At 42.5% G+C, this 26,490-nt stretch overlaps 1 protein-coding gene across 3 annotated transcripts; it reads left to right on the top strand.

Annotated features, from left to right (window-relative positions):
• The first annotated feature begins 1,978 nt into the window (after positions 1–1,978).
• Positions 1,979–26,487, top strand: LOC311249429 (tyrosine-protein kinase Yes). 3 transcript variants are annotated; one of them, XM_084340449.1, is made up of 13 exons: positions 1,979–2,098; positions 2,463–2,534; positions 13,754–14,057; positions 16,652–16,751; positions 17,232–17,330; positions 17,529–17,632; positions 18,073–18,222; positions 18,696–18,851; positions 19,934–20,113; positions 20,911–20,987; positions 21,226–21,379; positions 22,675–22,806; positions 24,054–26,487. In XM_084340449.1, the coding sequence occupies exons 3-13, from the start codon at positions 13,763–13,765 to the stop codon at positions 24,260–24,262; spliced, it is 1,656 nt and encodes a 551-aa protein (XP_084196575.1). In that variant the 5' UTR covers positions 1,979–2,098; positions 2,463–2,534; positions 13,754–13,762; the 3' UTR covers positions 24,263–26,487. The 3 variants fall into 3 exon arrangements, with proteins under 3 accessions (XP_084196575.1, XP_084196574.1, XP_084196573.1); XM_084340448.1 differs by having other exon boundaries at positions 1,979–2,139; positions 2,350–2,534; XM_084340447.1 differs by having other exon boundaries at positions 1,979–2,534.
• Positions 26,488–26,490: the final 3 nt, after the last annotated feature.

Below are 26,490 nucleotides of genomic sequence, written 5' to 3'. Positions count from 1 at the left end.
AAAACGAAAACAGGCTTTTCATCTTCGTAATGATGCACAGGAGTAGATATACTTCATGCTGGAGATGGTTTTCACTGGACAGCACTGAAAGCTACCATACGCGCATGTCATATATGTCACATGAGACATTGTCTTTTGAAAACCTCTGCTGCTGCCGTGGTGTCATTTGCGCTGGGGACACTGGAAATGGTCCCACTGCTGTAGTTTTGTCCCCATCACTTTTTAAAACCACAATTAGTTCAATATGTGCTTAAAAAAGTAGTTTGCACCACAAAAAGTACACTAATAAATTGGATTAAATCAATTTTAATGCCCCATTATGCATTTTTTCCCCTAAACTATCTTCTCTGATCTCATATGATCCCATTATTACATCACCTCAAACCCCACATGTAGAAGACCATTTATAAAATGTCCATATGTCTCGAGTCCCCTTCTTAACACAAAGTGATGACCTTGGTTGCTGCTAACCCCAAAAGATCTACTCACCATAAGAAGGCTTTGTTCATGCTTGAGATCTGGTGCCTGCAAAAACAATACACAGTATACAAAATATAGTAGTCATCTTAATAAAGCTACAAAAAGCTATGACATAAAAGGTAAGTTAGTTAAACTCTATAAAAGTGTTTGTAATGTTATTTTAAACAATTATAAGAAACTTCCCCTGACTATCAATCGGCATAGATGTGTGTAGATACTGACTGAATTTTCATTTTTGGGTGAACTGTTCCTTTAAGTACATTTATTTCCAGAACATAACAGTTTTTACTGAAGTACATTTAAAGGTTTTAATCCCATTTATGCCTAAACAAACTAAATAAACAAACTCTCTGCATTTTCATGATTGTAAATTTGAATTGAGACTGACATCACCTGAAGAGCCTGAACCTCAGATTCATCTTCTCCTCTCACAATAATCTGAATCATGAGAGAGATCCTCACTCCAGTGATGAAAAAAAAGTCCTAAATCATCAATTAAATCTCTGTTGTTTCATTTAGGTTTTAAAGGAGCATTAGAAGTATCTTCATTGACTGATTTTTTTATGCCTAAACTAACTAAATAAACAAACTCTCTTTGTTTCCATGACTGAATAAACTGAATAAACAAACTGACCTTAAAGGACGACACAATTTCACACTATTTTACTATGTTTATATGTGGCGGACTCTGCCACCTTTCAAGCTTCAAACCTTATTTTCTTCTGAGACAACATGTTTATTCAGTTGAGGAAAAAATAAGATGTATGTTTGTATTTTTACTTCATTAATATTGAATATATATATAAATATATATATACTGAATATACTGAAATGCAAGATAATATGGAGGTTGGTCCCTGCCTTTAGATTAAAAAATATAGTATATATATATATATAGTATATTACAGCCCTGTGATGAACTGGTGACCAGTGTCAGCTGGGATCAGCTCAGTCCCCCCGTGACCCTGAAAAGGATAAGCAGTTACAGACAATGGATGGATGGATGGATAGTCTGTATGTGGCGGACCCTGCCACCTTTCTAGCTTCATTATTTATTTATTTTCCTCTGAGAACAGCTTGTTTATCCAGTTAAGGGAAAATAAATATTTATGTTTGCATTATTACCTCATTAATATTGAAAATATTTTAAATTCTGAGTTTGAATTTCTTCTCTAAAACTACACACTGCCCCTTTAACATCAGACACTTTAAGTACTATCTAAGTACTTAAGTACTTTCACTTTTACCAAAGTCATATTCTAACATCTTTATTATCTTAATATCCTCTCTCACGTGTGATTTGTCTGACACTAGTTACATCCCACCAGTTATAACAGCTGCACACTTCAAAGCGCTGCAGATGTGCAGCTGCAGTACCACCGCTGCGCCAGCAGAGGGCGCCAGAGATCTGCACTGACATCGAGGTCCTCCTTTTTTTCTCCCCCCCCACATGAAAACCATCCTCCTCTTCCTCTTCCTCCTCTCTCACATGATCATCTCTTTATGATCCTCCTCCTCCTCTTCCTCCTCCTCCTCCTCCGTGCTGCTCTCCGGACCGGCAGCTGTACCGGACGGATCCGTGTCTCCAGCTGTGGTGGCTCCAGTCCCGCAAGGCAGGGTCGGCCATGTTGTTGTGTGGTGGTGGTGGTGGGGGTGGATGTAAGTTTAGTAGTAGGAAATAGAGCGGCGACAAAGAGCTGGGACACTTCAGGGTCTCACTTTTCTTTTTTTTCTCCTTCTCCTCTCTCTCTGCACATGCTGGCTGGATTCCTCCTGTGTGACAACAATGACCGTCTCCTCCACCTCCTCCTCCTCCTCCTCCTCCTCCACCCTTCAACACTGTAACACCGCTCTGATTTAACTTCACAGTTGCTCTCCTGGATGGATGAAGTGAGGATGAAGGCGGTTCGGTCCCGTTTGGAATAACTCGGATTTTTTTATTTTTTTATTTATTTATTTCTGTTTCCTGGATCTGATTGAAGGAGGGTGGGAAAAAAACACGAGAAGAAGAAGCAGAAGAAGAAGAAGAAGAAGAAGAAGAAGGATCTGTGAAGGTAAAGAAAATCATACATGAAACGTGTCTTTGTCAGAGGATTAGATAAGGATGGGCCGAAAAGGCAGCTGCTCGCCTGTCTGACCTGTCATCAACAAAGGAATGAAGCTGTCTTATGATCAGACACACACATATATATATTTATATATTTATATATATTTATACCTGTCTGTGTAACTGTAATCAATGTATCAGTGTGTTATATCAGTGAAAAGACAGCATGTGCTCCAAGTCCCTCAGGAGTATCAGTGCAACCATATCAGACAGCAGAGAAATACTTCAAACTAGGGCAAGGTCACCACACCACAGATATATCACAGTTTAATATCATTCACACATGTGTGTCAATAACAGATGGTTCAATCAGCAGAGAGCTTGACTTGTCATTTAAAGGAGTAACGCTGCAAACAAAAAACATGTTAAAAGTTAAAGGAGCACTGTGAAGAAATTCAAACTCAGGATTCAGATGTTTGCAATATTAATGAGGTGATGATACAAAAAGCAGACGTATTTGTGTTTTCCAGCTGTTCTCAGAGGAAAACAGTTAGAAAGGTGGCAGGGTCCGCCACATATAAGAAAAAGATATGAGGTCGGTTTGTTTATTCAGTCATGAAAACAAAGAGAGTTTGTTTATTTAGGTTAAACAAAACTACATAATGCTCCTTTAAAACCTGGATGAAAAAACAAAGATTTGATTGATGTTTGTGTCTGTTCTCATCACTGGAGTGAGGATCTCTCCACGTATTGTATTAATTTAAAGTCATATTGAGGCAAAAGTGCCAGCTCATCATCAAATATCAAACCCATCTTTGACTCATGCTGATTCAGATTATTTTCAGAGGAGGAGGAGGAGGAGGTTCGGGCCCTTTAGGTGATGTCAGTCTGAATTCAAACTAACTGATCAAACAGCTGAGTCACAGTTTCGGTCCTCACTTTGTGCTCCTGCTTTATCATTCCAGTCCTGTCAAGTGTGTGACAGTGACTGTGGACCTGACTGGAGATCAGTCACGTAAAGGACGCAGCCTCCTCCTGAGCAGCTCTGCACCTTCACACAGCTGTGGCTGAATCATATGTTACTGTAAACCCATATAAGGGCGGGTGAACATGGGGAGTTAAAGGGGGAATGCCGTGATTTTCTAAGATTCACGGTGTTAAAAAGAGGCATCGCTGCAGAGACGATGAGTGGACAGTGACTTTGTTGACCCATCGGGCGAGTTCGTGTGATTTATAGTGTCATAAAGAAAAGAAAGATTTAAGGTCCTGTTCATATCGCTCACCAGTACAAGTCATAATGTAGGCGGCTTATTTAAAGGTGACAGCTCAAGTCAGGATGCTCTGATCCAACCTTCTCCAAACTCCATTCACGATATGGTCCAATACCAATCTACCCAAATATTTGAAATGAAACGATCCTGCCATATTTGCTTATTGTCTCCTGGTGTTGAAATCACCAAGAATTAACTAATCAGAATTGAATCAACGTTAATATGAACAGCTGGTAAAATAAGCAAAGTGACAGAATACATTGATAGCTGTGGGTATACAAAGCATTTATAGATTTTTAGATGTGATGATAAAGGCTTCATGAGTCTGGACATTTCAGGCTTGAAAGTGCTGCGTGAACCCTGAATTTCCAATCCAATTTATCAGTGAAGGCACCATGAGGCACAGATTGAATGGCTGTAACTGATAGTGAAAACACTGAATCTTAAAATGACATTGACCAAAAAAAACTATTACGTAATTGCAGATCCCCAAACAGCTTACTGGGGTCAGTGTCAAGCTGACACCAATCTGGTGAATGAGATGGGTACTGTGATGTTTAATCAGCGTGGACCAGCTGATTCTGCTGAAGTTCTGTCTGTACAGCTTCAGAATGTTAAAGGTGCAATGTGTAAGAAAATTAAACTAAAATTATCAACAGAATGTGAAGAAAAACAGTTTTGACTTCATGTCAAGGACGTCTATGTTTTGTGTCGCAGAAATGTCTACTGAAGTTAGCATGCTAACCAGCTAGCCCCCGGGCCTGAAAACCTCCTTCTCCCAGCAGTCCAAAGGTCCTGTGCCAGCGGTGTAAACATAAACACTCTGGCTAGCTGCACAGCTAACTGAGCTAACAAGCTAACACTTATAATGTATTGCTTGCAAAGATATATACTTAAGTTAGTACGCTAGCCATGACTCGTCCCAGTCTAAAGCTCCTGTACTTGTTATGTAAACACCCCCGGTTCCCCCGATCTCCAGTTTGGAATGCTAGCTGCATGGCTAACTGAGCTAACTAGCTAATGTCAGCTACAGTTAGCAGCAGTTAGCGGTTACTCTAGTGACATGCTGCATACTTGTTTTAAGTATGTGTTCGACAGGTCAATTCTTACATATTGCACCTTTAAGTACAGCGTCGTCACAACACAAAACTGGTTCCACTGGGTGGTTGCCAGGTTTGAGCGGACATTAAGCGGCTGTATAACCTTCCCTACTCTGCACCTTAAACATTTATTAGTTTTTGTAAGATTTACCTTCAAATAAGTCAGCAGCATTTGACAAATATAACCAAAACAAAGAATGGAAAGGCGTCTTCTGTTGTCCTGAAATGAAAGCTTGTTAAATCCTGCCAGCCAGGAGCAAAAATCCATTGAATTCACATATAAGGATTGGGCGTATTAATCCTTTACCGGCAGTTCAATACACACAAGAACAAAAACAGACAAAATGTGGTAGTAGTGGGTTTGGATATCGTTTTTCCAGCCTAATCCAGGCCACCACATGGCTCCTACAGTCACTGTGTTTGATGTTGACAGTTCAAACACTCGACCCTGTTATGTGCTGACAAACTGATGATTGCAGACACACTCACATTCCCAAAAATAGCTCACACTTAGCCCCGACTCAGGTGCCAGTATTCAGGTATTCCCAGAAGACCTGTTATTGTAGAAAAACCTGTGATGTCTGATCTGTGGCAGCACAAAAACTCAAGTAAAATTTGTGGTAACACCAACTCAAATCTCAAAGTGAGCGTGAGGAATCGGGCTACTATGTTTTCGAGTGAAACAGTCGAGCACTCTCAAGCCAAGTTGAGTTTTCTCTGCTTGCGACAGAGCTCCACACCCATCGCAGTGTAAATCTCATTATGAGCTCATTAATGTTCCCGTAGACGCTCTGAAACATCATCACATGACATTCCTCCAGACCCAGTTTAAACCCTTCGGCATCAGAGGAATGCGGTAGACGGTGGCAGGCAGCATCTGTTCCAGATCTGAGGCCTAGTAAAAACTCCAGAGAGCCTCCCCGTCTTGCAGCCGCAGCGTCAGCTGCCGACAGCTGTCCGGCGGGATGCTGGGCAGCGTTTCACTCAGACCTGATGGATGATGGATGGAGGAAGTCCACCGTCGGTGCCCCTCAGCTGGGCTGCATGACTGTCATCCAGCCAAATGTCAACTTCATTAGAGTCTAGATAATCTAAACCCCGGGGGAGCAGAGGCTGTTTAAACAAGCAGGATGCTTAAAGGACCAAAATATATTTGAGATTCAGGGTTCAGTTAATTTATAATGCATGATATGCAAAGGAGAGATTGAAAATGCATCTGCTCAGTCAGATTCTCCTGTGAACAGAGTGACTTAAAATATTCAATAATGAATGTCCAATAATGAATATTTCATGATTTCACAAGTTTGTGTTGTAACTTTACCCGTTTGATTCTGACAGTGTTGCTTCAAACGTGTCTCTTCTCGCCTCACTCCTCTGCGTCGACACTCCAGTTATGCCCTTAAAGAAATTTAAGACGTGGAGGGCTCTACATAATGATTATTAAGTCTCAAATCACCCGGCAAAATGCTTATTTTTTCCATACAACAGTGCAAAAAAAGCAATTAAAAAATAGAGAGTCCTCATTTTTGAGGAGCTTGAATCAGTGATGTTTTTTAGCCGCGCTAACAAACGACTTGAATACTCGTCTCGACTCGCGTCCCGGTGTAGTCACTTCTGGGTCAGGTCTTGAAATCAGCAGTCACAGTTGGTTTGCGCTTGTGTAACACAAAGATAGCAGCGAATCCTGATATTTTGCACGATAAGCAATCAGGCCAACCAGTTGTGCATTCCTTGCTGGTGAACTCCAGTAGAGAAAAGGCATCTCTTTGTTTCTGACCACCAGGACTGTAAATCTGGATCATCCTGCACTGTCAGCACTCTCAACTGAACTTTTGTCTCTGCAGCTCTTCTTTAAAATTCTGAACCATGACCCGCTCAACCCTCCCAAACTTCTTCGTCGTCGCTATCAGCGAGCGCGCGAGAGAGAAAAACGCAGCTCTCGTTCGTCTTATCAGCATTTTGTGAAGCCTGTGCTGAATTCTCACACTGTGGTCGGAGCAGAGGGGAGGAAAGCGTGGGCAGGTCGCTGATAAGAAGGGTGCAGGTTAGAGTTATCGCTGTAACACAAGAATATGTAAAGTTCTGGACTGCATAGCTTCAGAGCGCAGACAGCCGGCTCGAATAGCTCAGATAAATGTTTTCCTCCAGCTGCTGATGATGGAAACGAGCGGTCTGTTTTTGGTTTAGTGTGCAGGGCCCGCTCCAAGCCTCCGTCAGAGGTATGCGTCGACTGAAATCAGGATTATATGAGCGTACAAAGGGGAAGCGGATAATAGCGAGCGTGCTTCTGTAATAGGCCTTAAAACTATGTGTATTTTAGGTGCAAACCAGCGGGGACGAGAGAGGTCAGGGCAGGCTTTGAACTGTGGCTGCTCATGAAGGACCCGGTCCCTCAGGGAGAACATCTGGAGCCTTCTCAGACTTCCACTAATACTTTTAGTTTTTGTTTATTGTGTGTTTCCTGTGCTACTTTTGGGTTGTTGCTGCACCTCTTGCATCTGTATGGGCCACGCTGGAAGCTTGAATAATGCATCACAGCAAGTGGACTGAATAAAAAGATTAATTTAGTGGATTAGTCAACTGGCAAAAAAGTTCATGGGTAATTATTTCATAATCAGATAAGCTTTTTAGTCAGTTTTTGTGCCAAATAGTTGCTGTTTTTAGCTTCTCAAGTGTGAGTTTGATGCTTTTCTTTGTTATGAACGGCAGTAAACGCCCCCTGTGTGGAGAAGCAGCATGTACTGCACAGGCTGCTGTAAACAGTACCGGCAGCAAGACGAATATTAGCCACCTAAAAGAATATATATCCGCCATATTTTGAATTTGTGGTGCTTTAAATTGCCGTCAGACAGCCCTTTCCTTTGAGAGTACACTCCCTCCACCATAAAACGCTCATATCCCGTATTTTGAGAGAGTGGTGACCACAAACACACAGAGGACGCCGCATCAGAGCAAAAGCAGCACAATCATCGGTCCATTCCTGCATTTTATAGGTTTGTAAGTTTTACTTTTATTGCAAGTGTTAAACTTCATGATTTTGCCGTACAAGTTGTTATCTTTTGTGCACAAGATCAAATCAACACGATCATTTCCGCATTACAGACTGTCAAAATGATGATGATGTGACATTTACTGTCTTAACAGAAGATTTGTAGGTCAGGACATCTCTGCAGTACTCGTAGCATATTTTACCTTTATCGACTGGTACTTCTGCAATTTGGATGTTGTGCTTAGCCATATTACGATTTTAATTGTATTTCAATTAATTATGCCGCCCTGCTTTCTGGTTATTTGTAGTGACGCTATGCAGAGGAAGACTGTTGTGTGTTTATAAATGATAAGAAGTAGTGTGCACATGCTGCTAAATCTGTCTAGTTGAATTGGACATAAGGGCTCGACGGCTGTGATGTTGTTCCACTAGTGTTGGATTTTTTTGGATGGACATTTAACACAAAGATAGTTTAACGGTCGTTTTCAACAAAACAGTAGCATCAAAGATCAGCAATGAATTCCAGTTAAATGCTTTTCATTTCACCCGAGTAAAACTTCTTTAAAGTAACAGGACTTTTCACCAAAGAAAATCACAGTTAATAGGCAAAAAATAATAATTTAATCGAGAAAATGCTTTCCAAAGGCTTCAGATACTCAAGTGAAAGCAGAAGATCTGCTGCCACAGCTCTCTTTGTGTAAATCAAGTCTTGCCAATTCCCAAAGATAATCATCCTTTTCGAAGTGTCTCAGGGCCGCTCTGTTTGTGTTCACCCTCCAGCTACCTGCTGGGGTAGTTATCATGTTCCAGACAGGTGTTGGCAAATATCTGCCTCGGTGAAGACACCGAATCCCTTCCAGATATTAGTTGTACTGTTCTTGTTAGAGCAGTCTGACCCGCCTGGAGGAGGAATATTAAACAAATATGCCAGTAGGTTGAGAGTATAGAGAGAGATTAACATTTCGGGAGTAAAAAGATGAACAGTAGTCGTAGTAATTTTTCTGTAGTTCACTCTAAAGAAAAGGCTTCTGCCAGCGTTGAATAAAAGAGTCTTTTTGTTTTTTGATTTCGCAGTCATGTCGGCTGAAGAAAGAGGAATGTTTGCCTGTAGTGCCGGATCATTTCAAACAATCTGCTCTGATTCACGGTAGCGTTGATTGAAGCTGAATGAAAACTGGAGCTCGCTCTGTCCTCATTCTCTGTCTCAATCTGTCAGAGGGGATCAGCGCTGAGACAATAGCACGGTACCGCGCCTTTTCCAATCAGATAGAGGAAGGAGCCTCGGTTTATACATGTTTGTTTTTCAGTGATGTCACGTAAACTTCCTCATTCAAACTCTTCCACCTCCCCCCCCCCCCCCCCCCCATTGTCTCTACGTGGCTCTAGCTGGTGCAACTGGGAGCGCTCTGGAGGCTTGCATGCGATGTGCTGTTGTAGGTCATGTTTTCGTCCTGGGGGCACTGGGATGTTGTCGGCAATAAGAATGAGTTGCTATAATTAGCAGCGGGGCAGATTTTCCTTTTGGTCTCGTGGCTGCGATGTTCAGGAATGATCTTGTGCTGAAACGAAGAGACCTGCAATAAGAAGGTCCAGTCTTTCTGACTCTGTCCGCGCTGAAGACACATTATTTTTTGCATAGGTTTTTACCTCAGGGTGGCTTCGTTCTCACTTTGATGTTGCAGTATGATGTGTGGAAAAAAGCCCATGGAGCCATCATGTGATGGATGGCTGATTTAAAGGTGCTATATGCAAGATTTGGACATCTTTATACCAGGAAGTTAGGATGTCGATTCCTGAGGAGTTTGATGCTGAACTTGCAACAGCTGTCAGTGCTAATGTTGGTAATTGTAGGTAGCTAATTGTAAATCTTACTGACAGTGCTAATACGTTTGCTAAGTTAGCTGTCTGTCAAAAGAAAGACCTATAAACTTCCTTGTTTCTTACAATAGGCGTGGACACCCCAACTTTCTGGTGACCAGATCTTGTTCTTTAATCAATATGGCACTGACAGAGGGTCAGATGAGCTGATTCAGAGGCTCTGCATCATATCATCTCAGCCAAGAGTCTGTAAGAGCCCACCAACAGAGATGCCTCTCAGCCCTGAGACACATCTCCCCGTGCCTTTTCCAGACGAATGTGACAAATATTGAAGGTCGCTACAGGTCCGTGGTTGGCGCAGTTTCAGCCTGGTTGTCACTCCTTTTTTTTGTTTTCTGTCATTATCCTCTTTGGGTAAATCCTCCATCCTCATAATCCTCCTCGTAGCTCAAGCTGGTGGAGCTGGCACTGTCTGCCTGGTTGCCCCCCTCCCTCATTCAAACAACCTGCTGTGTCCCTGTTTCTGTTTGTCTCTTAGACGAGAGTCTAAATCATCTTCTTTATGCCCACACAGCCACTAATGGGAGCTACTTCGCAGTGCTCTACTTATCACCCTGGGTTTGGTGGGAATCAGACTGAGATATTGTGTTTTTAAGAGCATAAAGGCAATAATTTACCCTCTTTTACATTTTCTCCAGGAGAACTCATTTCATCTGTGATAAGCAGTTTTAGCTGAGCTCTTCATAACGATGAGGGACCATGTGTCATATTTCACGCTTCACCTTTTCTAAATTTTAAGGTTTAAGTCCATGCAAGCATTTTCAATAACACATATTTTAATCATTGACTGATCTATTTTCTATCTATTTATTTAAACTGCCTATAGACAGGTTTTTGCTTGAACATATATTATCAAGTAAATGGTGATTGTACTATATAATGGCTCTAGAGTGATGACACCATCAGTTTACAGATTGATTCGCTCTCACTGTGCAATTGTGTCTGAATCTGAGCTCAACATCTCCCAGGAAAAAGCAGGCTGACCATCAATTCAGTCAGGCTGGCAGCCTGGCACCATTTTCTATCTGCTTTCACGTCTCCATCCTAGAGTTAATGGATGAATAAAAACAGAAATGATCCAGTTCTCTATGCAACAAGAAGTTGTGATAATCTCAATTTTTTACAAATAAATCTCAGGCGCACAGGTGATGATGATGTTTGGTCAGATTTTCCGGTGCATGTGCGACCTGAACAGTCGCCCCCTGCAGGCCTCCCCCGAGACGAAGCTTGGAAAAACACACCCACATGTAGGCTATTCTATGTGATTTCCTTTTGATAACTCAATTGATATATTTTCACTTTCAATCCATGATCCTTTCCCAAAACTGCTCAGAGCCCCCTCGAGGAGGCCCACCTCCCACTTTGAAAACCTTCATTCGAGGGACCTTGAATATCTGTAGCAAATTTCACTGCAATCCATTCGATAGTCGTTGTTGTATTTCTGTCTGGACCGCATGGCTAAAAACGTATTGATTTTCTTTTTATAGTTATTTTTGGTGCGTGTTTATGCCTCTGTTATAGCTGACAGTAGACAGATGGCAGGAAATGAGCGGAGAAAGATGAGAATAACATGAAACAAAGGTTGGATGTGAAGCAGGGACAGTACAGTTCATGGTTGGCACCTTAAGGTTACATTAATCCTTTTCAGGAAAAATAATCATAATGCTAATCATTATAAGGCAAGCTTCCTATATGACAGTATGTTAATCTGGTATTGTATTTTGTTGGAGGACTTCTCTTCAGAAGGCTCCAGAAGTTCAGCTCAGTCTTTGTGCAGTTGTGATAATTTTGGGAGAGTGATGTCACCTCTATGAAATGGCTGATGTCTCCTTTTTGGAAGGGAAAAACATCCTCACATTAAAGTGCAAATACTCCTGGGACAGTGTCCAGTGTTTTATAGCGTGGTAAGTTCACTGCCGAGCCAACGGGCCAGGCTCTCGTCTGTGTGATGACGACACACAAAGCCCACCATCGACGACTTGAGCCGCTGAGTGGAGACCTCTGCTTTCCATGTCACTGGTTTTATCTTGAGGTTAAAAGGAAAGTTTGGCTTGGAAAAAGTCTGTTTCCCATGCCAACATTCTCAGCGTGTTGGCTCTAACATCTGAGATTAGATTTATTGGCCTATCCCTTTGAAGACGTTTTTAAGAAGTCTGTTTTGCTTTGACACATCTCCAGTGAGTGACCACTCATAAAATGGTTTTGTAGACGCCGGCCAGTGCGCAGCACGAGCTGTAACCTGCAATTTAACCAGTTGTAGGGTCTTATTTGAGCAAAGTGTTCTGAATCCTTGGAAGGTTTCTGTGGTTTGTCCCCGTTTTGTTGATTTCCTTGGCAGTTCCGCTGGAGAACTCGATGAACCCTCGATGCGGAAAAATCCCTCCCACCTCGACACATCAAGGCCGCTGCTCCGAAATGAGTGAAAGGTGTATCGCTGCACCAGCAGATATGCACGATCGTGACCCTGTAATTCAATGAAGTGCTGCCCTCGTCACTCCCGTCACCAGCTGTGCCACAATGCTGCTCGGTAGCACCGTGTTGATTCAGTCTGCTTTCATACTCCACGTCCTCTCCACACTGAATAAAAGCTCCGATTTCACTTCAATCCTCTATTGTTTTACTGTCTTGTAATGTGTCAACGCCAATTAACCAGGTCCAGCTCTTCGAGCAGCTGTTGTTCTTGGCGGATGAAAACGTTCTGATCTCCCCGAGCTCAGACGTCTTTACGAGCGTGTCTGATTGTCTCCACATTTTCCGGGCCTTCACCTCACAAAAGAATGCCTCAGTGTGACTCCGGCCAAATTATGTTAGGAGGAGGAATGACAACAACCACGCAGATGGAGACGCGCCGATGTTTTGAATCTTGTAGCATGGTCGGGCTGAGGCGTGGACGGATCATGAGCCAGTGGACCCCTGGGTACAGACATGGAAAAGACCCTCCAACCCTCATACATGATCAAGACACCCAGACTGTTTCAGAGACACAAAAACAACTCAGAGATGTTATTTGTTGTTGTTTGGTGTCTCTTTGTCGTAATGTTGTGTTCCGTTATGGTGGTTTTGCGTCTCTTTGTGGTCATTTAGCCTCTCTTTGTAGTTGTTTTACCTCTCTTTGTAGTGGTCATTTAGCCTCTCTTTGTGGTTGTTTTACCTCTCTTTGTAGTGGTTATTAGTCTCTTTGTAGTTGTTTTACCTCTCTTTGTAGTGGTTATTAGTCTCTTTGTAGTTGTTTTACCTCTCTTTGTGGTGGTTTTGAGTCCTTTGTAGTTGTTTTACCTCTGGTTGTGATGTTTTGAGTCTCTTTGTAGTTGTTTTACCTCTCTTTGAGTCTCCTTGTCTTTTTGCATCCAATGTCATTGATTTTCCAACACGAAATTATAACTGTCTTACTGTAAAGAGGCATTGACCCCTCCTGGCCCCTCGCACCCCTGAGCCAGTGCCCAGGAGGAGAGTTAGTAATTCCTCCATATGAATCACAACAGAACAGGCAGAAATGTAGAACACAGCTGCAAAGAAAGGGAGAAGGGTTTTATATTGGCTTTAATCTGTCATTGGTATGTAAATATTAAGTGATCTCAGAACAACAATGACAAGGTCACAACAATATAAAATGATAATCACCTCTTTATCCCTGTGTTTTCCACTTGTTTTACCACAAAACACGCACGCAACGTTGGATCTACATGTTTGAGTTGACCGTGATTCCAAGAGGATTTAACTGAACCCATATGTCCCAGTTACCACATGGCTTATAGTCTTAGCGTTTGCAACAACAACAAAATGATTCACATATTAATATCTGGTCATTAAATTTTTCATTTCATAACGCATGTTCCTACAGGCCTTATGTTGCAATCCTTAATCCCGCACCACCCTTGGCCCTTCGCTTTTCATTTATGGATAATGAAGCCGAGTCATGAAAAATATACTGCAGTCTTGGCTGTTTTGGCATCAAACTGACAGCTTTGTGTTGCGTCTGTCCACGCAGGGCGAGACGATGGGCTGCATAAAGAGCAAAGAGGATAAAGGTCCTGCGATGAAGTACAGGCCAGAAAATTCCACGGGGTCTGACCCCAACGCCACCGCCGCCACGCCTCACGTAGGTCACTACGGACCGGATCCCACGCAGCTGCAGCAGAACCAGCCTCCCTCCTCCTCATCGGGCTCCGGGGCTGTAAACTTCAACCACACCCTCACGCCGTTTGGCGGCTCCTCTGCCATGACTCCCTTTGGAGGGGCGTCGTCCTCCTTCTCTGGCCCCGTGTCCAACTCCTTCTCTGGTGCTGTCTCAAGTGAGTTGTGAAATAATCTAATGTTTAATATTAATGTTTAATGCACATGTTTTAGCCCATTTATTTACTGCTGACCACATGTTTTAATGAATACCACTGGGTTTTGACTTGTTGAATGTATTTTTGTTATCATCCAGCCAGCCACTTGTAATCTTCTTCAGTCTGCTCTCTGTGGTTATATTTCCATAATGCTGTATGGTATTCAACCTTTAATGCAATATCTTTATTTAATATGTATTTAAATCAAGTGGTAGAGACTTGACTTGCTGCAGATGTGTAATCCATCATGTTTTTCATCATTTTAAATCATGCTAGCGGCTTGGCTTAAAAAATGCTGAACTGCTCGTTCACAGGGAATAAAGCCGACTTAGTTTGGTGATTTCATATATTTCCACTTACTAGCAGCATGAGGTTGACATTTTTGGGTTTTGACTGAAATATCGTGACCATTATTGGACGGATTGCCATGAAATTTGCTTCAGATATTCATGAGGATCAATTCTAATAACTTGTGATCCCCTGAAGTTTCTTCTCCTGCCACGAGCAAGCCAAACTTTTCTCTTATCCTGACCTCAAATCGTGTATGTGGCTCACAAGCGACTCATCCTAATGAATTTTGTGATTGAATTGGCACGTTTTTGGATTTGAGTAAAATGTCTCAATAACTATTGGATGGATTGACTTTAAATTTTATACGCACATTCATGTCCCCCTCAGGATGAATTATATTAACTTTGGTGATCTGTTTTAATCTTTGGATTCTGACAAAACACATACAAAAATGACATTCTCGCAGCCACAGCCGTACTTTGTGTTGAGTGCTTATTAGCAAATGTTAGCATGCTAGCTAGGGATGTGTGCAATTAGAAGTTGCTACCCACACTAGGCGGCACCAGAAATATCGCAGCCTACACATTTAAATCACCTTTTTGAAATAAAATCGCACTAAAATTTCATTTCTTCCTCGCCAAAACTAAAAACTAAAACAAAAACAGTGTTAGCGTCAAGTTGAAAACAAGCAGAATGGCCAGCAGTAATGTAGAGTGTTAACGTAAATGGGCTAAAACATGCAAACATACGTAACATTGACCTGATCTCAATGTCGGTGTCACAGCTAATGCCCCTGTCATTGTTATTTTAACTAGCTTTTCCTTGTTAGACCTAACACTGGTCCTGTTATCAGCTCTGATCGCCCTAAACGTGCCTGAGCAGCTTAAAGCGATCCTGAGAGCAAAGAGATGAGATTGAACCCTCCTGTTTCAGTGGGATTTAGGTTGTAATCCTCCTCCATGTTGGATTATCTGCTCTCAGAGGAGGGAGGGGGGGGTGAAGGTGGCACTGCCATGATATTTGCTTTCAACAGGAGATAATGGGATTACTGTTGACAGCATTGTTGTCAGCGGTGGGTATATGAATGTCGTCTGTCGGGGTGCGAGGCTGCACAGTGGGCAGAATGTGTTACAGGATGCTGACATGGGATGGGAGTCCTATAATTCACTCAGCTGTCTATTAATGTTTAATTTAATCTTAATTTGAACACCTTGTGCCAATAAAATGATCATACCTATCAATTTTGACATTAAAGATAAATTATAAAGTCTAACGTGTTGCAGAGATATCTACAGAAGTTAGCATGCTAACCAGCTAGCAACAGCTCAGTCTGGACCACTAGATGCATGGCTAATCGAGCTAACTAGCTATTGGCACCAACTAGCCTGTGTCACGTTGGATGGATTTTAATCAGCAGTGGTGGTTGTTTAATGGTGTGTTTATTTGCGCTAAACAGCCACATTACTGTCCATTAGCCGTAAGCTAGTGTATTCAAATTAAGGTCAACTCTCAGTACACTCAGCACTCACCAGAGACTCTGGTTCTCTTGCTTTCTTTCCCCTCTCCTCTGTGTAATGTCTTCATGAAGTAAAAATTTCACCTCCAGCTCCAGTCGGCAGTCAGCTTTCCAGTACACAAACACCCGACAATGGAGGTCGCCTCTGTATATCACTGCTTCAGTCAGGCTGATAAACAGGAGTGAAGATAAATCCCCTTATTAATCCCAAATGTTTAAAAAGCTGGTCTGACGTGACTCCGGGTGTTTATTCCTCCAGAAGGTCCGGCTCTCTGTAGCCCTCCCCACACAACACTCAGCAAATGTCTTCTGTTTTCGATAGACAGAAGCTCGCTGCAGATGTTACATATTGTGTTTTTAAGGGAGATTATTCTATTAACAGCTGGTTTGATTTACTGACTCTTCCTTGACTCTTGGTCTTGAGTGTTATTATCCATCTTTGTAGAGTCTAGTCACAGTCATACTTCCTTGCCGGCGAGGTACTCATATAATACACAATAACAAGCCGAAGAAAATCAATACAGTGAGAGCTCTCAGACCTTGGCGAGACAGATTTATCTTCTTTAATTGGCCTTTTGAATGGTCACACACAGACAAACAAACCCTCTGTGTCCTGATATGGTCCCTCTAAGGCATTATAATGACCTCTACTCACGTTGCTGCCTGTTATTATCTGTTTACTAGCTTTCACAAGCTCACGAGGTATTTATTCATGTCACATGGGTCTGTGTTTTGTTTCGTTTACTAGGTGGTGTTACCTTCTTTGTGGCCTTGTACGACTATGAAGCTCGAACATCAGATGATCTTTCGTTTAAAAAAGGAGACCGCTTCCAGATCATCAACAATACGTAGGCATCCTTCTAGGTTTCCCTGCTTCCTCGCTTTTATTCTGTAATCTTAAACTGCACCTGTTCCTCGTGTGTCTGTATTCATGAATGAGTCTGATTGCAACTGGCTTCCTGACGCCGGCTTTCTGCACAGTGTGGTGAATCTTTTATTTAATTCGGGCTGTGGCAGAGATGTCGCCTGAGGTTACAGCATTGTAATGTAAAGTAGATTAGTCTCATTCAATCCCCTTTGTGACAGCTTTCCAGTCCTGCCTCACATGTTGAGTTCACGGTTTTTGTATCAAATTTGGAGGCTTAAATGAATGCAGCGGGGTTAATGTTAAACCCTTGAACCCTTAAATTATTAACCATTAATCATTATTAACCAGTTTTCATCCAGAATATAAATCATAGCAGGATGCGTGAGTACCAGGCTTTGGTTCAGCCGTCAAATGAACGAGTCGTTTGTCTCATCTCTCCTGTGTCAACGTCCTCCTGCAGAGAGGGAGACTGGTGGGAGGCTCGCTCCATCAACACGGGGAGGAAAGGCTACATCCCGAGCAATTACGTGGCCCCTGCTGACTCCATCCAGGCTGAAGAGTGAGTCTTCTTATAACCTCGTTACTCCATCTATGGCGACTGCACCAGGAGACTAATAGCACTAGCATGATCTGATCTCACGTGGCTTGCAACAGGCAGAGAGCTTGACGAAATAGATCAAGCTTCATAATGTGATTTTCATGCTCTTAGGTTTTGAGTTTGGCAATTTCTTTTCTTGCTGTTGCTTCCTCTTGATAGGTGGTACTTTGGTAAAATGGGACGCAAGGATGCTGAGAGGTTGCTGCTGAATCCGGGGAACAATCGAGGAACTTTCCTGGTGCGAGAAAGTGAAACCACGAAAGGTGATGATCGCTTAAAGGACTAATTCAGGCATCCGTAAGATTCTAGGTCTGACTGACTTCTTCTACATAGCAACGTCAGCTGAGGAGTATGGGTGTCGTAGTATTTAAACCATGAGTTAGGCAAGCGAGTGAACTTGATTTATTCAGCGCTTTTAAAGACAGAAGCATTCCAGGAAGAAGAAAATATTGTTAGTTGCCACTGTAGATCCATCTCTGCCAGACATTTCTGTGCCTTATAGAGTAATGAAATTCATTGGGAGCTATCAACGTGCTGATCTTTTATCTTATCAGTTTGTTTCTTGATCCATCGCTTCTAAAGTTGTTCTGATAAGAGTATTTAAAGACAGTGGCCAAATCTGCAGCTTTTACACTCAGCAAAGGGCCCAATCACTGACGCTTGAGTTTAGATAGATGAAGAACATTTCCCTCTTCTCCTCCAGGTGCTTATTCTCTCTCCATACGAGACTGGGATGAAGCCAAAGGAGACAACGTGAAACACTACAAGATCCGCAAGCTTGACAACGGGGGATACTACATCACCACGCGGGCGCAGTTTGACACCTTACAGAAGCTTGTCAAACACTACACAGGTATGTAGGGTGCGATGTTTCCCGCTCACTCTTCGCTCGTTCATTATTCATCGCAGTCTTTCATCGCACCTGAAAATTACTCTCAGTCACACCCGCCGCTCTGTGCCACCAGGAGTGTTACCAAGGGAGATGAATAGGCTGTAATTTTAATAACAATCGAGCAGTTATGATTTGGAGCCTCCTTCCTCGTCTGCAGCCCGAGGAGCGCCGAGGTGAAAATTCTGTGATCCCACTCCATTTCAGCCCTGGCTCTGGAGAGGGTTTTGCCGTGTTATAAAAACCACTTCATCTCATTTATATTTCATCACAGTTAGCATAAGAGTATAAATTCATCCACATCAAATGGAATGAATCGATGCATGAAAGAGACGGGCTTTAAACGGCTGCATCCTGCTGCTTCAAAGACTCTTATTGGTGTGTGTGTCTTGCCCTGCTGGGTGTAATGTAGCGTTTTTGATCTCGCTTCATCACAGAGCACGCCGACGGGCTTTGCCACAGGCTGACCACGGTGTGCCCCACGGTCAAGCCTCAGACCCAGGGGCTTGCCAAAGACGCCTGGGAGATTCCCCGCGAGTCCCTGCGACTGGAGCTCAAACTGGGCCAGGGCTGCTTCGGAGAGGTCTGGATGGGTAAGAGGATGACACACAAGACGTGCAGGAACATGTTCAGTAAATTCTGCATTTTGTTTTGTGTTCAGTCGTAATTATGTAGATATGTCAACACAAGACCGTCCCAGATTTATTTAGGAAATGCAGACATTGTGCGCATACCTCGAACACACACAAACACTCTGAAGCTTATGTTTATTGTGTCTATTTTGGGGGAAATCATCCACTTCCTGCAGTTGCTTCCTCTGTTTGTTGTATAATCTTAATCTCCAGAGATCGCCTCACTCAGGGGAACAGCTCCAGACGATTTAAAGGAGACCTATCATGCTTACAGAAGAAGAAGCCGCAGTAACTGTTAGCATGCTAGCTACTGCCGAAGTGTTTGGCTACTACCTTGAATGTTTATAAGCATTAATATCGCTCTCTGACAACACAAAACAGTTCAAGATAAATTTGATGTTTGATTAATCCTCCAGTAATCGTCCAGCACCAACAGAAGCTCCTCTCTCCCACAGAAAACACTGCTCCTGAAACGCCTCGTCACTAGTCCCGCCTTTAATTCCGTGACTTGGTGACATCACACTATGTCACCATGTTACACATTCGCATAATTTATGCATAGCAGCTAGTCTGGCATGGAGGAATTGATTTAGCACAGCTGCTCTGTTGTTGTAAGTGGTGCTGGGTAAGGCGTGTGTGAGCTGACCAATCAGAAGAGAATGGGTATTCGGGAGGGGGGGGGCCCTTAAAGAGACAGGAGCTAAAATAGAGCGTTTCAGTCAGAAGATATACAGTGCTGCAGAACTGGACAGTATGAGACAACCGATGTGCTTTTTGAGCATTAAAGCATGTGAACCTGCTCTAGTAGGAAACAAAAGTAAAATTATGAACCTGGAAATTAGCATAACATGTCTCTTTTTGAACTGTGAGCTCGTATCCACTCATCCCTGGCATATCTTTTTGAGAGGAGCGCCTGCATGACAGCACACGTTTGAGCAATTACAAGACCTAATTAATGATATTGTCCTGCTCCCGCCCCCATTAACAACACTGATTACCCCTGCGGCCTGTGCGCTCATCTCTCCCTGTCTTCGTCTCTGCAGGCACGTGGAACGGCACCACCAAGGTGGCCATAAAGACGCTGAAACCGGGCACCATGTCGCCTGAGGCCTTCCTCCAAGAGGCTCAGATCATGAAGAAGCTCCGACACGACAAACTGGTGCCTCTCTACGCCGTGGTGTCTGAAGAGCCCATTTACATCGTCACGGAGTACATGGCGAAAGGTAAACATACCTGAAAAGCTATGACAATCCAGACTGGCATATTGGATGAGCAATTGAGGTGATTCTATGAGAGCCCTGGAGAGTAACAGGACTCAGCTGTTTCCTGTTACGTGACACTGATGAGGTCTATTTTTAAAGAAAAGCAAAACAACATCAAGCCTCAACGAGACTTTTTAAGGCGCAAATTGATCACGCAGCCTCGGCTCTCCAGGCACTGATGTCAGATATACGCACGGTTATTCCCTTAAAGGGAAAATGTAAATTTTATGGGTGTTTTAATTAATATGCTGAACATATTGAAAGTCCTTGAAAGTCCCTTGTGGTTCCCCGAGGCCTGAAACTGGGATGTTTAATTGAAAACTGCAGTAGTTTAGTGGGAGGCTTTCACAGCTTCAGCTGCAATGCGATTCTTTTTTTCTCGGGCTTTTATGAGTAATTAGATTTATGTGTGTGTAAATGTTAACTCTATGACATACGCCTGTGTGTGTGCAAGCGTGTCTAAAAGCCTGCAGTTTGTTGAGAGCAACCGCTGTTATATTTTTCCGTCGTTCCTTCCCCTAAATGAGGCACAAGTCGTTAGATGAGTCTCATACCGATTCACAGCCAAGCTTAATTTAATATTCAGCTTCATTTTCCAGCCAGGTATGGTCAGGATGGAGGCCTTAATTGAAATATTTAACATTTCATATAGGAGCACATTAGTATGCAGGTGGCACCGTGGCTCTTTTTATTGCTCCTGCAGTATATCACGGCCGTCCTGCAGCATTTATGACTTCTCTGTTTTTCTGTTTTAATAGGAAGCTTGCTCGACTTCCTCAAAGAGGGTGACGGCAAATTCCTGAAGCTCCCCTTGTTGGTGGACATGGCTGCACAGGTGAGACAAACCACAAACATCACTTTTTTTTTCCATTTGTGCTTTTCTGCGCTATTTTAAGCCTCTGGTTTTAAAAAAGGAACGACAGCCTCGGGTAAACATGTCTTCCTCTCCCAGATTTGGCACTTTTGTTCTTTCATTATTAGCCTCCTCTGCGTGCCTCGTCTTTGTGCGCGGAGCTAAAAATTATTTGCCGAAGCGGCCGTCGTGAGATGCTGTCAAACCGCTCTGTTTGTAGATCGCTGACGGCATGGCTTTCATCGAGAGGATGAACTACATCCACAGGGACCTGCGCGCTGCCAACATCCTCGTCGGAGACAACCTGGTGTGCAAGATCGCCGACTTTGGTCTGGCCAGGTTGATAGAAGACAACGAGTACACGGCGAGGCAAGGTGAGTACACGCTATATACTGCGTGAGTCACAGGTGAATGAGGGGAAATGGATAGAGTAGTGACCTCACAGCAAGGACGACTCCCTGTTGTCTGCTATCATGGTGAATTTGGGTAATAGTGGAAACCAGATGCTGCTGTGCTGTCTGATTAGTTGCGCTTTCTCACACACTGGGAGAATTTAGCTCATGGCCGTCTCCTTAAAGGGCAGATTCACCCAAATGACAACCTTACAACCGTCTGGCTATGTGGATGATTTTAGTTTTATTTACTGTACCCAGGGTTTGAGATTTCTGCCTCCACCTTAACACAATGGAGGTATGCGAGCTAAACACACTTCCAAGAATGGTTGAAGAAAAGAGTCTTTCTAGTGGAATCATTTGTGAATTTGTTAAAAAAGTATTGGACAACAAAGTCAATATAGTCAAATTTTATAAGAGATATCACAGTCAGTAGATGACATGTATTGTAGCAAGACTGAGTGTAAAGCTGAGCTCGCAGCTCTGTGAGTCTGAGCTAAGGCACAGCGGTGATTAGGCTAAATGCTAACATCAGCAGACTAACATGCCCACAATGACAAAGCTAATGTGCTAATGATTAGCAGGGATACTTTTTTCCTTAGACAGCATCTTAGTTTAGTTAAATACAGCTGAGGATAACAGGAATGTCCTTACTTCTGCAGGTAATTTGGTCATAAACTAAAGTACTGGACAACCACTAAGTTAGTAAGACACATTCTGTACAGCAGGGGTTCCCAACCGACCCGGTGGTTGGGAACCCCTGCTGTACAGAATGTGTCTTCTGGTTGTTCAGTACCAGGCCACAAAAACCCAGTTGGAACCAACAGGGGTGGTAAAATTGCCATTTATGTACTGCAATGTGTTTTGTGATTTATTTTCCTGGAAATTGCAACAAGGTAAATCATTTTTATCGGGCGTGTGGAAAGCCACTCTTGTGACCTTGGTTTAACACGGTTGAACTGACCCTTTAAACACCAAATAATAATCTCCTTTATGCTCAGTTTCATCCCTTCAATCTAGAATGTGAGAGCTGTGAGACTTTTCTGGGGCCTGTGTGAAACTGAATACCAAAAACTGATGTGATTAATGATGTCATTGTGGGTCACTGTGACCATTGTGATTTCCTGGAAGCAAGGAATGAAATGGAGGCTTACGCCCTCTAGTGGAATGAACTCACCCATCTCCTCTCCTCTCCTCTCCTCTCCTCTCCTCTCCTCTCCTCTCCTCTCCTCTCCTCTTCCTCTTCCTCTTCTTCCTCTCCTCTCCGTCACGTATAGGAGCTAAATTCCCCATTAAATGGACGGCCCCAGAGGCAGCTCTGTACGGCCGCTTCACCATCAAGTCAGACGTCTGGTCCTTCGGGATCTTACTCACCGAGCTCGTCACCAAAGGCAGGGTGCCCTACCCAGGTGAGTGACAGTGACACCACACACACAAACACACACACACACTCCGGATGTGGGAAAAAGACATGAGGTCAAGGTGGCGTCTGAGGGCGGTGATTCACGGCCGGAGTTATCAGCTTCCCGTCTGTCAGTCGACTACAAGCTGGCGTTCTCGTTAATGTCGGAGGATGAAGTGAAGCTGTCAGACATTGTCTGCGCCGGTTGTTTATGCCTCTGCAGGGGGAATAGTGACATCCACACACACACACACACATTTGAGATTAGATGAGACCATCTGGTGGAGGACGATCAGGAGATTGAACACCACTCTTGTTTATAACCATCTGCCAGACTGATATTGCCCCGGGGAGCAGTGCCTGCAGTGTTTTGCACCACCTTCACACAGCTCCACTGTCTATCAGATGTAGCCCTGAAGCTACTAATACATTAGTCCATTGAGAGAGGAGTATTTATAAATAAAGTTTAAAATTGAGACAGACGTGCACTTTCATGCTAAAAGTCATATGAGAAGATCGACACCGGGTTGTTCCAGCAATGCTGAAGTTTCACCCCTCGAGGAAAGGTGTGTTGTTTCAACAAAATCTGCCCAAAGCATCTCCTAAGCTCACTAATCAATTAACATGTTGTATCTCATTTGTTTAAATCGTACAACAACCAAAGCGTGAGACAGACGAGTTGTGTGCCAGACCTTTTCTTTTTCACGGCTGGGTGCAGTTTATTTCTGGTGTCCTGAGGTTGTCAGGCAACAAGCGGGGACTTTGTGCACTCGGGCTGTTGTTCTACAAACATGGTGTTACATGATCATTTGTGAGTTTTAGAGATGCTGGCAGGTGGATTTTGTTGCCTTCAGGCAGAGCCAGGCTAGCTGTTTCCCACTGTTTCAAGTGTTTGTGCTAAGCTAAGCTAACCTCCTCCTGGCTGTAGCTTCAAAGTTAGCAAACATATATGAGAGCGGCGTCCATCTTGTCATCTAAGCCTCAGCAAGAAAGCGAATACTTGTATTTCCCAAATAGTGCACCTATTTTTTTAACTATTTTCACAACTATCAGGCAAAAAACACACATTTTCTAGTTTGAGGCTCTTGAATGTTAGCATCTGCCTCTTTTCTCTGTCGTATATGTGATCTGAAGACTTTGTGATGGGCACTTATGTATGCTAAAAACATCTATTGTTTGAAAAATGACTTAAGAAAAAGTTATTTAAAAAAGAGTGATTAAAATCTCTGACTGACCTTTCTGCCTCCTCCTCAGGCATGGTGAACCGTGAGGTGCTGGAGCAGGTGGAGCGAGGCTACCGCATGCCCTGCCCCCAGGGGTGCCCCGAGTCCCTGCACGAGATGATGAAGCTCTGCTGGAAGAAGGATCCGGACGAGAGGCCGACTTTCGAGTACCTCCAGTCTTTCCTGGAGGACTACTTCACATCCACGGAGCCACAGTACCAACCTGGAGAGAACCTATAGCCTGTCTGGACTCTACCTGCTACGTATCCCTACGCCTGGGAGCGGACCTGCTTGACAACATGAGCTCTTAATTATATGACTGGAAACCAGGATAACCAGTCGCATGAACCACTACTTGCTCCACCCATTCTTGATTTATGTCTGTTTTGCTTTCAGCGTCCGCCACCATTTCATTTTATATTCATATTTTTTGTTTTCATTCATGGTACTACGCAAGTTTTAAGCTGTGTGAATTGATTTTAAATGTGGATTTATCACCGTGTACAATAATGATGCTGGCAGGAAGGAACAAAGTCATTTCAGTTCTGTGTATCGCTGTGAAGTAAGCTGTGATAATGCCTCGCATTAGAGAAAAACATAGTGTTGAGCGTGGCAGTCAGCTGTTGGGCTTTTAATGTGGAGATTTCACGCTCCACTCGCCTCCAAATTGTCTTCTTTTGTGGTGAATTGGTAAATTATGCATCAAAACCGTTAATTATTAACAGAGATAATATATTAAGCTAACAGGGAGAAGCTCTCAGGGGACTGGTGATCGTTATCACAGTCCATTTGACTGATTATTTAAAAGTACAAACCCACACAGCTTCACTTTACTCACATTTCATCAGCTACAGTGCAATTTTTTATATTGTGAGCGAGACTGTGACATGGTCTTTTACAATGCATATTTTTATATCATGTTCGTCTATGTTCCGTTGTCATCATATGAATTTATTACCACACTTTATTCATATCACATGGACGTGGTATTACAGCTTCATTCGAAGACTTTCCCGACGGTCCATCATCTCTGCTGACTTCAGCCATAACTCTTTCTGTCTCTCGGTGCACAGGTTGTATAATCTCACTGTGATCACTGCACGGACATGCTTACACAAAGACAGTCTGTGTGATGGGTCAGGGAGTTAAACAGTGATGAAACTCGAGGACTTGTGGCTCCTTGCCGAGCCAGAATGACACTTCATAAGTCATTTATCCCAAACAAGGACACACGAAGACTTTTAATGGCTACAAAACTCTTTCTGAAAGTGGGAGTCGTGATCAAAGCCACCAAATAAGTTGGAAACAACCATTTTATCTTCTAAAAATGTGACTGATGAAGAACTTGAGACTCTTTCATGTCTGCAAAGACTATTTGTATTGCAGTTTTTTTTACAGTGATTTCATCTTTGCATTTCGCTCCCGTACGGACTGAAGGGGACAGCATTATAATGGGAATGACATTAATTGACGCCTGAGCTTGTAAAGAAGGGCTTTGTATATTATAAAATCCTCATTTTATAAGATTATTAATAAAATGGGCAAGATTGCAAAATATATTTGGGGAGGGAGGTAGTGGGCGTATGGAAGCTCAATTCTGCCAATAAAGAAAAAAAATTATGAAAACGTGGCTGCGATGAAGAGAAAATCCCATGGTAAGTCATAGTTATGAGATAAAAAATTGAAATTGCGAGGAAAATGAATAATTATGAGATTATAAAAGTCAGAAATATGAGACAAAAAGTCGAAATTATGAAATAAAAGGTAAAAATTATGAGATAAATGTAGACTTTATCATATGTGGAACTTTTATCATAATTTTTGATGAAAAGTCAAAATAAAGAGGAAAAAAATGAATTATGAGATGAAAAATCGAAATGATGAGATACAAATTTAGAATTAGAATTAAAAATCGTGATAAAAAGTCAATCGTGATAAAAAGTCGAAACAATCGTGATAAAAAGTCGAAATTTCTTTCAGAATTTTAGTTTCATCCCATATTTTCACTTTGTATCTCTTGATTATGACCTTTTAAAACTCAATCTTCGGATTTTGTGTCACAATTTAGACTTTTAAGATTAAAATTGTGAGCTAAAAAGTCATAACTGTGAAATTTTGTCTTTGTATCTCAGAAATTAGTTTTTTTTTCTCTTATTATGACCTTTTTAATCTCATAATTTAGATTTAAGACTAAACTGTCAAAAAAAAATTGAGATAAAAAGTCGTAATTCCAAGAAGAAAGTAAAAAGTCGAAATTATTCGACTAAATTTATATCTTTTTATTTCATCATGATTTGTTTTATCTCATAATTTTGACTTTTTACGTAATAATTAAGACTTACTTTGGAATATTTTTTTCATTTAGTTTAGTTTTCATGGTATATATTTTGTTTTTTGGCAGAAATGGGCTTCCGTAGCTTGGACATTCATTGAGTGAATTTGTACAATAAAGACGTGATTTTCCAGTT

This window comes from Pagrus pagrus (assembly GCF_965226575.1).
Source record: "Pagrus pagrus genome assembly, chromosome: 20".
In the NCBI taxonomy this organism is placed as follows: domain Eukaryota; kingdom Metazoa; phylum Chordata; class Actinopteri; order Spariformes; family Sparidae; genus Pagrus; species Pagrus pagrus.
The sequence above is the reverse complement of the archived record's forward strand: the minus strand, read 5'-3'. Positions and strand labels throughout refer to the sequence as shown.